General features: G+C 46.9%; 1 protein-coding gene across 2 annotated transcripts in view; it reads right to left on the reverse strand.

Moving 5' to 3' along the window:
- Positions 1–13,483, reverse strand: part of LOC139237876 (zinc finger protein 420-like) — a 95,187-nt gene that overhangs the window by 15,933 nt on the left and 65,771 nt on the right. For both annotated transcript variants that reach the window (XM_070867134.1, XM_070867126.1), the window contains exon 2: positions 8,409–11,892. In XM_070867134.1, the coding sequence (XP_070723235.1) occupies positions 10,056–11,540 (1,485 nt within the window). In that variant the 5' untranslated portion in view covers positions 11,541–11,892 and the 3' untranslated portion in view covers positions 8,409–10,055. The remainder of the gene's footprint in view (positions 1–8,408; positions 11,893–13,483) is intronic.

Genomic DNA, 13,483 nt, shown 5'->3' on the forward strand with positions numbered 1-13,483 from the left:
ACGATCTCTGAAGGGTCTCAGGGCAAGGTCTAATGACCACCGAGTCCCATCAGGGAGATGCCACGCCCAACTACTGCAAGGGGGGCGGGGTGAGGAAGGTCCTGGGACTATTTAACTGCTGTAGAAATGTTATTGCTAATTACGCAACACTTTCCGAACCAATTCAGAAGCTCGTAAAGGGAAGCAAGCCCTCCCTAGTGGCCATAAACTGGGGACCAGAGCAAGAGAGATCTAAAAGAGGCTCATGTCTGCCCCAGCATTAGGGTTGCCCAATATGGAACTGCCATTTCACACATATTGTGATAACGAAGGGAATTTCTATGGAGTTGTCGTCACACAAAACCACAGCGATCAACAGAGACCCGTTACCTACTACTCAACTCGGCAGTGGTCAGTAGCAGCGGGACTATCCAGGTGTGTAGCAGCACTCGACTGTGCCACCTGGGCAGTGAAAGTGAGTGAAACCGTAGTTATGACAGGGGAAATAGTTTTGCACACCAAACACACCCTGGTAGGAATACTGAACATAGGGAAACTCCGTGCCGTTTCGAACATCCGGAGAGCAAAATAGGAAGCAGTTCTGTTGTCCCGGGATAAATCCGTCAAAATAGTAAGGAACACCGGCGAGAACCCGGCAGAAGGAATTTTAGTCATGGGAGGATACACCGGGAAATATAAGCGAGACGCCATTAGAAGACCTTGAGTTGACATTGTACATGGACGGATCTCGAAAGTATAGTGATAGAAAGCCCCACACCGGGTGGGCAGTGGTAAATGGAAACTTGACAACCATCCTAGGTGGAGCAATAGACGGAGGATTATCCGCTCAAGTGGCCGAACTTACGGCCCTGGCGGAAGCCCTCAAATTATCCGAAGGAAAGCGAGTGAATATCTATACCGATAGTCATTATGCCTTCGGGGTAGTACATGACTGCTTGGGGAAGACGGGGGTTCGTCACCTCAGGCGGTGAGGCCATCAAACATAAAGGCCGAATTAGGCTGTTATTAGACACTGCTAGTAAGCCCGCCTGAGCGGCAGTGTTCTAAGTAAAAGCCCACCAGCGGGTGGTGGACGATATTCAGAAACGAAACGAGGCTGCATATGAGGCAGCAGTATCCGCCGAAGTTAAGGCAGAACCAGTATGCAGCCTGACTACGGAGGAGGACATTAACATAGTAAAATGACCATGCAGACATTAGCAATAAAGAAAAATCAGAATGGAAAAGGAAAGGAGGGATGCCCTGGTTGGACTCCGTATGGAGGAAGGACAGGAAGGTATTAGCCCCCTTTGCATAAGGAAGATGTTCATGGAATTCTATCACGGCATCAACCATGCCGGACGTAACGCCATGATATCAAGCACCTCCAGAGATTGGTAGTGGCCGCGAAGTTGCTAAATACTGTCAGCAATGCATCATGTGCGGCCAACATAATCCAGGAAAGGCCATCAAAATAAGAATGGCTCATCAACCAGGAACTGTGGGAGAATACAAATTGATTTTACTGGGCCACTGCCAAACTCTCGAGGAAAAATGTACCGTTTAGTAATAATAGATTTATTCACACGGTGGGTAGAAGCATTCGCCACCCAAAATTGTACTGCAACAACAGTCACTCTGATCCTTGCAGAAGAGGTAATGGGGAATTGCCATCCAAATTAACTCTGATCAAAGAGCCCACTTCACTGGGCAGGCAATAAAGCTGTTATGCACCACATTGGGCATCAAACAGAAGTTTCACATCCCCTACCACCCACAGAGTTCGGGGCTGGTGGAACGGATGAATCATACAACAAAGACAGCTCTGTCCAAAGCCATCCAAGAAACCAGACAGGTGTAGCCAGAATTGCTGCCTGCTATATTGATGCGACGAGTAATTCGAAATCGCACCACATGCTTAACCCCATACGAACTCATGACCGGCAGGGCCATGAGACTACCCGAGGGACTACCGGAAGACCAGATGTGTGATGGAATTAAGTAAGCAACTAAAGGGTATGAGGCAGGAAGTTAGGGAACAGCAGGCAGGCAGAGATCAGGATGAGGATTTAGAATCTCCGGCAGACGGGCCACAGGCAGAGGAAAAGTTAATGGTTCAAGGCTTACCGAGCCAGACGGGATTTGCCCTGCGATGGTCAGGCCCATACGAGGTGTTAATAAGCGCCGAAATGTGCGCATGTGTAGACTTAAACGGTGTTGGGCGATGGAAACAATGGACATTTTGTTTTTAAAAATACTAATATGTAGCGCATAGCCCGAGGGCATCCACGTTTACTTTATTGCAGGATGGTATGATGGGGAGAACTACTGCTGGTCCTGTGGGCAGTACGAGTATGCGCGAACCAATGAGCCCCAAAGGCCCAGGCTATACCAAAGTCCAGATGGAATCGGAATATACCAGAGTCCAGACGGAATCGGAGTCCACCGAATAGGAAAGGCAACGCAATATCCAATCAGCAACCAGGATGGCATCCGCATGGTTTTGTACTCCAGGCGCGGATGCAGTAGACCAAAGCCGGATGTCATGGATATATTTGGACTGCAAAATCCAACTGCATGATAATATAGTGGACAAGGGAGAACCAGTTGATGTGGTGTATTTGGACTTTCAGAAGGCTTTCGACAAGGTCCCACACAAGAGATTAATGTGCAAAGTTAAAGCACATGGGATTGGGGGTAGTGTTCTGACGTGGATTGAGAACTGGTTGGCAGACAGGAAGCAAAGAGTAGGAGTAAATAGGTACTTTTCAGAATGGCAGGCAGTGACTAGTGGGGTACCGCAAGGTTCTGTGCTGGGGCCCCAGCTGTTTACATTGTACATTAATGATTTATATGAGGGGATTAAATGTAGTATCTCCAAATTTGCGGATGACACTAAGTTGGGTGGCAGTGTGAGCTGCGAGGAGGATGCTATGAGGCTGCAGAGTTGACTTGGATAGGTTAGGTGAGTGGGCAAATGCATGGCAGATGAAGTATAATGTGGATAAATGTGAGGTTATCCATTTTGGTGGTAAAAAAAGAGAGACAGACTATTATCTGAATGGTGACAGATTAGGAAAAGGGGAGGTGCAACGAGACCTGGGTGTCATGGTACATCAGTCATTGAAAGTTGGCATGCAGGTATAGCAGGCGGTTAAGAAAGCAAATGGCATGTTGGCCTTCATAGCGAGGGGATTTGAGTACAGGGGCAGGGAGGTGTTACTACAGTTGTACAGGGCCTTGGTGAGGCCACACCTGGAGTATTGTGTACATTTTTGGTCTCCTAACTTGAGGAAGGACATTCTTGCTATTGAGGGAGTGCAGCGAAGGTTCACCAGACTGATTCCCGGGATGGCGGGACTGACATATCAAGAAAGACTGGATCAACTGGGCTTGTATTCACTGGAGTTCAGAAGAATGAGAGGGGATCTCATAGAAACGTTCAAAATTCTGATGGGTTTAGACAGGTTAGATGCAGGAAGAATGTTCCCAATGTTGGGGAAGTCCAGAACCAGGGGTCACAGTCTAAGGATAAGGGGTAAGCCATTTAGGACTGAGATGAGGAGAAACTTCTTCACCCAGAGTGGTGAACCTGTGGAATTCTCTACCACAGAAAGTTGTTGAGGCCAATTCACTAAATATATTCAAAAAGGAGTTAGATGTAGTCCTTACTACTAGGGGGATCAAGGGGTATGGCGAGAAAGCAGGAATGGGGTACTGAAGTTGCATGTTCAGCCATGAACTCATTGAATGGCGGTGCAGGCTCAAAGGGCCGAATGGCCTACTCCTGCACCTATTTTCGATGTTTCTATAAACCATGGGATACTCCACTCCCAGTGATTGTCAACCTAACCAATCTAGACCTACCAGAGAGATGCGACACCAAGGTGAGAGCACTGTATTCCCGAATGTTGAGAATAGTCCTCAAAGAAGCCTGCGGACTTCAGAGGCATCCCCGTTCAGGGGACATGCAGATTTCCACCGCCAGAATCGGAGATTAATGATGTACTAACTGGGGTAAACGCCCTAGACATACAAACGAGGTGGAAAACATAGGATTGATCGGGGGAAGAACTACTTGCGGTATTACTCAATGGATCAATATGCGATCAAAAAAAACAGAACAATGAGATGGGTCTCATTGATGGGTTGCTGCAGGATAGGCAGCCTGACATAGAAACATAGAAAATAGGTGCAGGAGTAGGCCATTCGGCCCGTCGAGCCTGCACCACCATTCAATAAGATCATGGCTGATCATTCCCTCAGTACCACTTTCCTGCTTTCTCTCCATAATCCCTTGATCCTCTGAGCCGTCAGGGCCATATCTAACTCCCTCTTGAATATATCCAATGAATTGGCATCAACAACTCTCTGCGGTAGGGAATTCCACAGGTTAACAACTCTGAGTGAAGAAGTTTCTCCTCATCAGTCCTAAATGGCCCACCCCTTAACCTAAAACTGTGTCCCCTGGTTCTGAACTTCCCCAACATCGGGAACATTCTACCCGCATCTAACCTGTCCCATCCCGTCAGAATCTTATATGTTTCTATGAGATCCCCTCTCATCCTTCTAAACTCCAATGCATCAAGGCCCAGTTGATCCAGTCTCTCCTCATATGTCAGTCCAGCCATCCCGAGAATCAGTCTGGTGAACCTTCGCTGCACTCCCTCAATAGCAAGAATGTCCTTCCTCAGATTAGCAGACCGAAACGGAACACAATATTCCAGGTGAGGCCTCACCAAGTCCCTGTACAACTGCAGTAAGACCTCCCTGCTCCTATACTCAAATCCCCTAGCTATGAAGGCCAACATACCATTTGCCTTCTTCACCGCCTGCTGTACCTGTATGCCAACTTTCAATGACTGATGAACCATGACAACCAGGTGTCGTTGCACCTCCTCTTTTCCTAATCTGCCGCCATTCAGATAATATTCTGTCTTTGCGCTTTTGCCCCCAAAGTGGATAACCTCACGTTTATCCACATTGTACTGCATCTGCCATGCATTTGCCCACTCACCTAACTTGTCCAAGACACCCCGCAGCCTCTTAGCGCCCTCCTCACAGCTCACACCGCCACCCAGTTTAGTGTCATCTGCAAACTTGGAGATATTACACTCAATTCCTTCATCTAAATCATTGATGTATATTGTAAAGAGCTGGGGTCCCAGCACTGAGCCCTGCGGTACACCACCAGTCACTGCCTGCCATTCTGAAAAGGACCCGTTTATCCCAACTCTCTGCTTCCTGTCTGCCAACCAGTTCTCTATCCAAGTCAGTATATTACCCCCAATACCATGTGCTTTGATTTTGCATACCAATCTCTTGTGTGGGACCTTGTCAAAAGCCTTTTGAAAGTCCAAATACACCACATCCACTGGTTCTGCCTTGTCCACTCCACTAGTTACATCCTCAAAAAATTCCAGAAGATTTGTCAAGCATGATTTCCCTTTCATAAATCCATGCTGACTTGGACCGATCTGGTCACTGCTTTCCAAAGGCACTGCTATTTCATCCTTAATAATTGAATCCAACATTTTTCCCACTACTGCTGCCAAGCTAACCGGTCTATAATTACCCGCTTTCTCTCTCCCTCCCTTCCTCCCTTTTTAAAAAGTGTTACATTAGCTACCCTCCAGTCCTTAGGAACTGATCCAGAGTCGATAGACTATTGGAAAATGATCATCAATGCATCCACTATTTCTAGGGCCATTTCCTTAAGTATTCTGGGATGCAGACTATCAGGCCCTGGGGATTTAGCGACCTTCAATCCCATCAATTTCCCTAACACAATTTCCCGCCTAATAAGGATATCCTTCAGTTCCTCCTTCTCCCTAGACCCTCGGTCCCCTAGTACTTCTGGAAGGTTATTTGTGTCTTCCTTCGTGAAGACAGAGCCAAAGTATTTGTTCAATTGGTCTGTCATTTCTGTGTTCCTCATTATAAATTCACCCGAATCAGACTGCAAGGGACCTACGTTTGTCTTCACTAATCTTTTTCTCTTCACATATCTATAGAAGCTTTTGCAGTCAGTTTTTATGTTCCCGGCAAGCTTCTTATCGTACACTATTTTCCCCCTCTTAATTAAATCCTTTGTCCTCCTCTGCTGAATTCTAAATTTCTCCCTGTCCTCAGGTTTGCTGCTTTTTCTGGCCAATTTATTTGCCTCTTCCTTGGATTTAACACGATCCTTAATTTCCCTTGTTAGCCACGGTTAAGCCACCTTCCCTGTTTTATTTTTACTCCAGACAGAGATGTACAATTGCTGAAGTTCATTCATGTGATCTTCAAATGTTTGCCATTGCCTATCCACCGTCAACCCTTTAAGTATCATTTGCTCGTCTATTCTAGCCAATTCACGCCTCAAACCATCGAAGTTACCGTTCCTTAAGTTCAGGACCCTAGTTTCTGAATTACCTGTGTCACTCCATCTTAATAAAGAATTCGACCATGTTATGGTCACTCTTCCCCAAGGGGCTTCGCACAACCATTCCAGTAGGACAAGGTAGTAAGGATGGGTGCGAGTTCAATCAGGCTGTTGAATGTGTAACCAGCAGAGCCCGAACCCACATACTCTGCCTACCGTGGCAAGGGCGAATAGTGTGTGGTCACAAACCAGCAGACTTATGATTATGGCAAGCTGGAATGTAACATTACTAACCCCAATTTCTGCTTCACCCCCAGCCTACGAAATAAGGGCAGATCTGGGGTGGTATGAGAAACACCTCGACACACCCATACTCCATATCCCAGAAGATTTTAAGGAGATAAAGGACCCTTTGAAGAAGCCTTTTGAAACAGGAATTAAGAAAACTAGGGAAAGAGATCAAGCACAATCTACGGAAATCCCCCCTGCTATGAATAGGCCTGGGATTGGGGACTAAACGTAAACATTCATTTAGGAGTCGCATCATCTCACATGTACTAGTAGCTTTACAGCTTGTGTTAGCCTTATGCTGGCTCATAATGACATGTGCTGCCTGGTCAAAGCCCAGAAATAAGAAAAAGGCTGAAGCCATAGCCTAGGAACAAGTCAAACTATTAGAGGGGGAAATCTGAAGGGGCACCCTCACGCAGGGACCACCAAATCCAGGGGCTGATTACCCCAGCAGAGGCAGAAGTCACTGGGTGCAGATGGTGGTTTACTTGGTGGGGGGGGGCGGTAACTCCCAAGTACCAAAAGGGGGGACTGTAATGGGAAAATTTGGCATCTAGAGGGTTAATAGTAACAAGCTTGTAAAGACTCGGGTTGCATTGCTGAAACAGTTTGGAACCGTTAAGCCATCTGTTGCAAAATGAGGAATGAGGAGACTTTGACCTTTTGTACATATATCTCGCTTTTGAACAATAACAAGATGTAAGAAACGACTGGAGAGGCAGGTTGCGGTGTGCAAGAGTTGTCATTCGGTACAAACACAAGGTGTATAAGTAATGTAATGGAAAAGTACTGAGTGTTACACATCTACCTGCTGGAATGCATAATAATCGCTGACCAAGAGCAATCGGAGAGAGAGACTGGAGGTGCAGGGGAGGCTCAGATGCGGAGACTCCTCTCCCGTTAACATATAATAAACAGCTTTTACTTTAAACCAAATCAGACTGTGTCGAGTGTCTCTAACGCTCCACATCATCTTGAATATACTCAAAGACTGAGCCTCCACAGCCCTCTGGGGTAGAGAATTCCAAAGATTAACTACCGTCTGAATGACGAGGTTTCTCCTCATCTCAAATGGCCAACCCCTTATTCTGAGACTGTGACCCCCCCTGGTTCAAGACTCTCCAGCCAGAGGAAACATCCTCCCTGCATCTACCCTGTCAAGCCCTGTAAGAATTTTGTATGTTTCAATGAGATTATCTCTCATTCTTCTAAACTCGAGAATATAGGCCCAGTCTACTCAATCTCTCCTCATAGAACAATCCCCCCATCCCAGGGATCAGTCTGGTGAACCTTTGTTACACTCCCTCAATGACAAGTATATCCTTCCTTAGGTAAGGAGACCAAAACTGTACACAATACTCCAGGTGTGGTCTCACCAGGGCCTTATATAATTGCAGTAAGACATCTTTGCTCCAGGTACATCTCTAACTTTTTCCAGTTCTGACGAAGGGTCATCTACCCAAAACGTTAACTCCGTTTCTCTCTCCACAAATGCTGCCTGACCTGCTGAGTATTTACAGCATCTTCTATTTTTATTTAACACAGACAATGGCGCTTTAAACACAGAGGGAACGCGACGGACACCGCACATGCTCAGAGGCTCAAACCTCAGCAACAATCAGGTGCAGCAGGGCCCGGTTCGCCACAGCAACTGCACGGGGCCTCCTGGGTAAGCGGGATGGGCGAGGCCGAATCACCGACGGAAAGTGAGTTTTCGGAACCGATTTAACTCGAGGTGGGGGCGGAGAGAGAGAGAATAAAGTAAAATCCAAACCTGAGAGTTGGCCGGGAGCACCTCGGACACCGAATTCAGCCGCGTCGATCACCTGGTGTTGCGAGGGGATGAAGCGAACTGGAGCAAGTGACCCCAGGGCACAGCCTTACTAACTGGAGCGGAGACCAATAGGAAGAGCCCGACGGAGCGAGTTGGCGGCGGGTCCTCCAACCAATGGCGATGCAGCAGGGAACGGGGCCTCGTGTCCAGCTCGGGTGCACTGGGGCCGATTGTGACGCGCTGCCCCCAGGTGAGAGCAGCTGAGTGAGCACAGAGCTGGGGCTGGAATCTGGGAGAGGGGCCACAGTGAGCAGCCTTTCAGAAGGCCAGCAGCTTCATAACACAAGCTTATTTAAATACACTTTCTTGCAGTTTTACAGACAGCCTTGGACACTGCAAAAATTCTGAAATGTTTAATAATGAAAGAAGGGAGTCAAAAACATTAGGTGAGGCAGTTAAAAAAAACAGTGCTCACAAGGATAGAATGTCCCATTCCCCAGGCATGGACATCCAGCACCTCGATCGCAGCAAGATTCACAAAATTATCACAATATAACTTGGAGTATGAAAGGTTCAGTGAAGATGTAATAGAGGTGCTCAAAATTGAGGGGTTTTGATCGAGCAAACAAGGAGAGTGATAAATTGGATCCAAAATTGGCTCAGTGGCAGGAAGAAAAGGGTAATTGTTGACGGGTATTTTTGCGTCTGGAAGGCTGTTTCCAGTGGGTTTCCAAAGGGCTCATACAGGGTCCCTTGCTTTTTTAGTATAAGTGATTTAGACTTAAATGTATGGGGTATGATAAAGAAATTTGCAGATGATGCAAAAATTGGCCGTGTGGTTGACAGGAGGAAAGCTTAAGACTGCAGAAAGATATCTATAAACTGGTCAGTTGGGCAGAAAAGTGGAACATGGAATTCAATCTGGAAAAGTGTGAGGTAATGCATTTGGAGAGGGGCAACAAGACAAGGGAATACACAATAAATGGGAAGATACTGAGAGGTGTGGAGGAACAGAGGGACCTTAGTGTATGTCCACAGATCCTTAAAGTGAGCAGCACAGGTCGATAAGGTAGTTAAAAAGGCATACGGAATGCTTTCCTTCATTAGCTGAGGCATAGAATATAAGAGCAGGAAAGTTATGCTAGAACTGTACACAACAGCTTGAGTAATACATGCAGTTCTGGTCACATTACAGGAAAGGTGTGATTGCACTAAAGAGGATGCAGAGGAAATTTACGAGGAAGTTGCCACGACTGGAAAATTATAGCTATGAGGAAAGATTGGATACACTGGAGCGGCGGGGAGATTTAATTGAGGTGTACAAAATTATGAGGGGCCCAGATAGAGTGGATAGGAAGGACCAATTTTCCTTAGCAGAGACCACGGGGCAGCGATTTAAAAGGAGTTGGTCGGAGAAGAGGAAAAACATATTCACGCAGAGGGTGGTGGGGGTCCGGACCTCACTGCCTGAAAAGGTGATAGAGGCAGAAGCCCTCATCACATTTAAAAAGCACAGGCTCAACAAGCTGAAAGGCCTCCTTCTGTGCTGTAACCATTCTATGATATCCAGAAAATTAAACTCCAGCCCAGATATAGGGATTAATTACATCAGCAGCAACAAACCTCAACTGTCAGAGTGAACATGGTTCAGTCCTGGATGTGATTAACCACAGCAATAACAGCAGAATCCAAGCCCTGCCGTCGGTTGTGAACTTGCTGGTGTCTCAGCAGGTGGGATGAACAAATTAATCCCTTCCCACACACACAGCAGGTGAACGGCCTCTCCCCAGTGTGAATGCGTTGGTGTCTCATCAGATGATTTCTGCTTTTAAAGATCTTCTCACAGTCAGAACATTTAAAAGGCCTCTCATTGGTGTGAACAAGTTGGTGTGTCAGCAGGTGGGATGACTGAGTGAAGTCCTTCCCACACTCGGAGCAAGCGAACGGCCGCTCCCCTGTGTGAACTCGCTGATGTGTTACCAGGGTGGATGACTGAGTGAATCCCTTGCCACACTTAAAGCAGTGGAAAGGCCTCTCCCCAGAATGAGTGCGTTGGTGTTGTATCAGATAATTTCTGCTTTTAAAGCTCTTCTCACAGTCAGAACATTTAAACGGTCTCTTATTGGTGTGAACAAGTTGGTGTGCAGTGAGCTGGAATGAACGAGTGAATCCCTTCCCACACACGGAACAGGTAAAAGGTCTCTCCCCGGTGTGAATACGCTGGTGAGCCAGAAGCTCGGGTGAGTAAGTAAATCCCTTCCCACACTCAGAGCAGATGAATGGCCTCTCTCCAGTGTGAGCTCGCTGATGTCTCAGATGATGAGATGATTTAACAAACCCTTTCCCACATATGGAGCAGACGAACGGTCTCTCTCCAGTGTGAACTCTCTTATGTTCAGTGAGGGCGGATGAACAAGTGAATCCTTTCCCACACACGGAGCAGACGAACGGCCTCTCCCCAGTGTGAACAAGCTGGTGTTGAGTGAGGGTGGATGAACAAGTGAATCCCTTCCCACACACGGAGCAGATGAACGGCCTCTCCCCAGTGTGAACTCGCTGGTGTTTAGTAAGGCTGGATGGACAAGTGAATCCCTTACCACACATGGAGCAGATGAATGGCCTCTCCCCAGTGTGAACAAGCTGATGTTGAGTGAGGGCGGATGAACAAGTGAATCCCTTCCCACACACTGAGCAGGTGAACGGCCTCTCTCCAGTGTGAACTCGCTGGTGTATAGTAAGGCTGGATGAGTGCCTGAACCTCATCCCGCATTGAGTGCAACAGAATGGCATCTCCCCTGTGTGAACTCGCTGGTGCTCAGTGAGGTTGGACGACTTTCTGAACCTCTTCCCGCATTGAGCGCAACTGAACGGCCTCTCCCCAGTGTGAACTCGCTGGTGTTGAATTTGTTCCTGAGAGTTTTTAAAGCTGTTCCCACAGTCAGAGCATCTAAAAGGTCTCTCATCAGTGTGAACACTCTGGTGCGTCAGCAGATGGGATGACTGAGTGAATCCCTTCCCACACACGGAACAAGTGAACGGCCTCTCCCCAGTGTGACTGCGTCGATGAATTTCCAGCAGGCATGGGTAATTGAATGCATTCCCACAGTCCCCACATTTCCACGGTTTCTCCATGATGCGGGTGTCCTTGTGTCTCCAGGTTGGACGATCAGTTGTAGCCTCGTCTACACACACAATACGTGTACGGTTTCTTCCTGCTGTGAATGGTGTGATGTTTTTTCAGACTGTGTTACTGGTTCAAGCTCTTTCCACAGTAAGTGTGCTGGAACACTCTCACTCGGGTGTGTGTCTCAGTGCTTTTCCAGTCACACTGATGTTTGAAATCTTTTCCCACAGTCAGAACATTTCTCCTTCTGCTTTGAAAGGCCGATGATATTCAGGTCCTAATGAATCGAGTGACTCTGTCAGATCTTGACATCATGTTTGGTTCGAGATACCCATTTGCAAATTCTCCTCTTCTAATATCCTGTAAAAAGGAGTTTACAAAAGTCAGCACTGGAAGTGCAGGATAGAAATTGTGTTCAGACAATTCGAGTTTCTATTGAACATTCTGTCCTCTCTTGTTCCCCCAAAGCTGTTCTTCCCGCGGGGGGGGGGGGGGGGGGGGGGGGGGGTAGGAGGCGCCCGTTCTTCCCGCCGGGGGGGGGGCGTGGGGGGGTAGGAGGAGACAGTGAGAAGGCTGCAACTGCTGATGGCAATGTGCTTTTATTTTAAAAATGTTCAAAAATTAAACAGCTATAAATAACTACAAAAATGGCCAAGTGCCAATGTTTTTTTCACACTGAGCATGTGCGAACACTCCAACGCGCAGCGTTGCCGGCAGGAAAAAAACTAATTTAAATAGTACCTGCCCCCTCCCACATACAAAATCGGTGCGAGTGTAGGCTCCGTCCCCCTGGGCGCCGCGCCAAGCAGACAAGGAGCTGCAGAACGCTCCAGAATCGTAATTTTTTTTTTTTAAGACGCCGTTTTAGGCGTGAAAAACGGGTGCCCAGCTCGGAGGGATGCCCGTTTTTTATCGTGTGGAAACTTGGGCCCATACTTCCTAAGGCATTGTGCCCAGAACTGCTCACAGTACCCTAGGTCCAACTAGTGTTAGAAATATGCCAGTTTAAGGCTATCTCTATTCACTTTAATAATCAGGATAGACTGTAAACCAATCTGATGGATAAATTGTGTTTAATCAGAGTTTAAGACGGAATATAACATATTAGCTATATAGCAAAAACATACAATCGTAACAGATAGTTGATAACGATTCATAGAAACATAAAAAATAGGTGCAGGAGTAGGCTATTCGGCCCTTCGAGCCTGCACCACCATTCAATATGATCATGGCTGATCATGCACTTCAGTACCCCATTCCTGCTTTCTCTCCATACCCCTTGATCCCTTTAGCCGTAAAGGCCACATCTAATTCCCTTTTGAATATATCTAATGAACTGGCCTCAACAACTTTCTGTGGTAGAGAATTCCACAGGTTCACAATTCTCTGAGTGAAGAAGTTTCTCCTCATCTCGGTCCTAAATGGCATAATCCTTATCCTTAGACTGTGACCCCTGGTTCTGGACTTCCCTAACATCCGATCGGACAAAGGGCCGGCACACGTAAGCAGTTCTCTTTCTCTCATCTAGAGCTTCCTTCGGTAAAGCATGGGATCACTCAAAGTGTTCGACCAGCTCGACTTTGGTTTCGCTGTACAAAACTACACAATACACCAGGTGTGGTCTCACCAGGGCCCTCTATAATTGCAGTAAGACGTCTTTACCCTTATACTCAAATCCTCTTGTAATTAAGGCCTACATACCATTTGCTTTCTTAATTGTTTGCTGTACCTGCATGTTATCTTTCAGTGATTCATGTACAAGGACACCCAAGTCCCTCTGAACACCAACATTTTTCAATCTCTCACCATTTAAAAAACTCTTCTTTTCTATGTTGCCTACCAAAGTGGATTTCTCCACATTATATTCCATTTGCCATATTCTTGCCCATTCACTTAGCCTGTCTATACCCCTTGAAGCCTCTCTGCATCCTCCTCATAACTTACATTCCCA

The sequence above is a fragment of the Pristiophorus japonicus genome, chromosome 2 (assembly GCF_044704955.1).
Source record: "Pristiophorus japonicus isolate sPriJap1 chromosome 2, sPriJap1.hap1, whole genome shotgun sequence".
NCBI classification, from domain to species: domain Eukaryota; kingdom Metazoa; phylum Chordata; class Chondrichthyes; family Pristiophoridae; genus Pristiophorus; species Pristiophorus japonicus.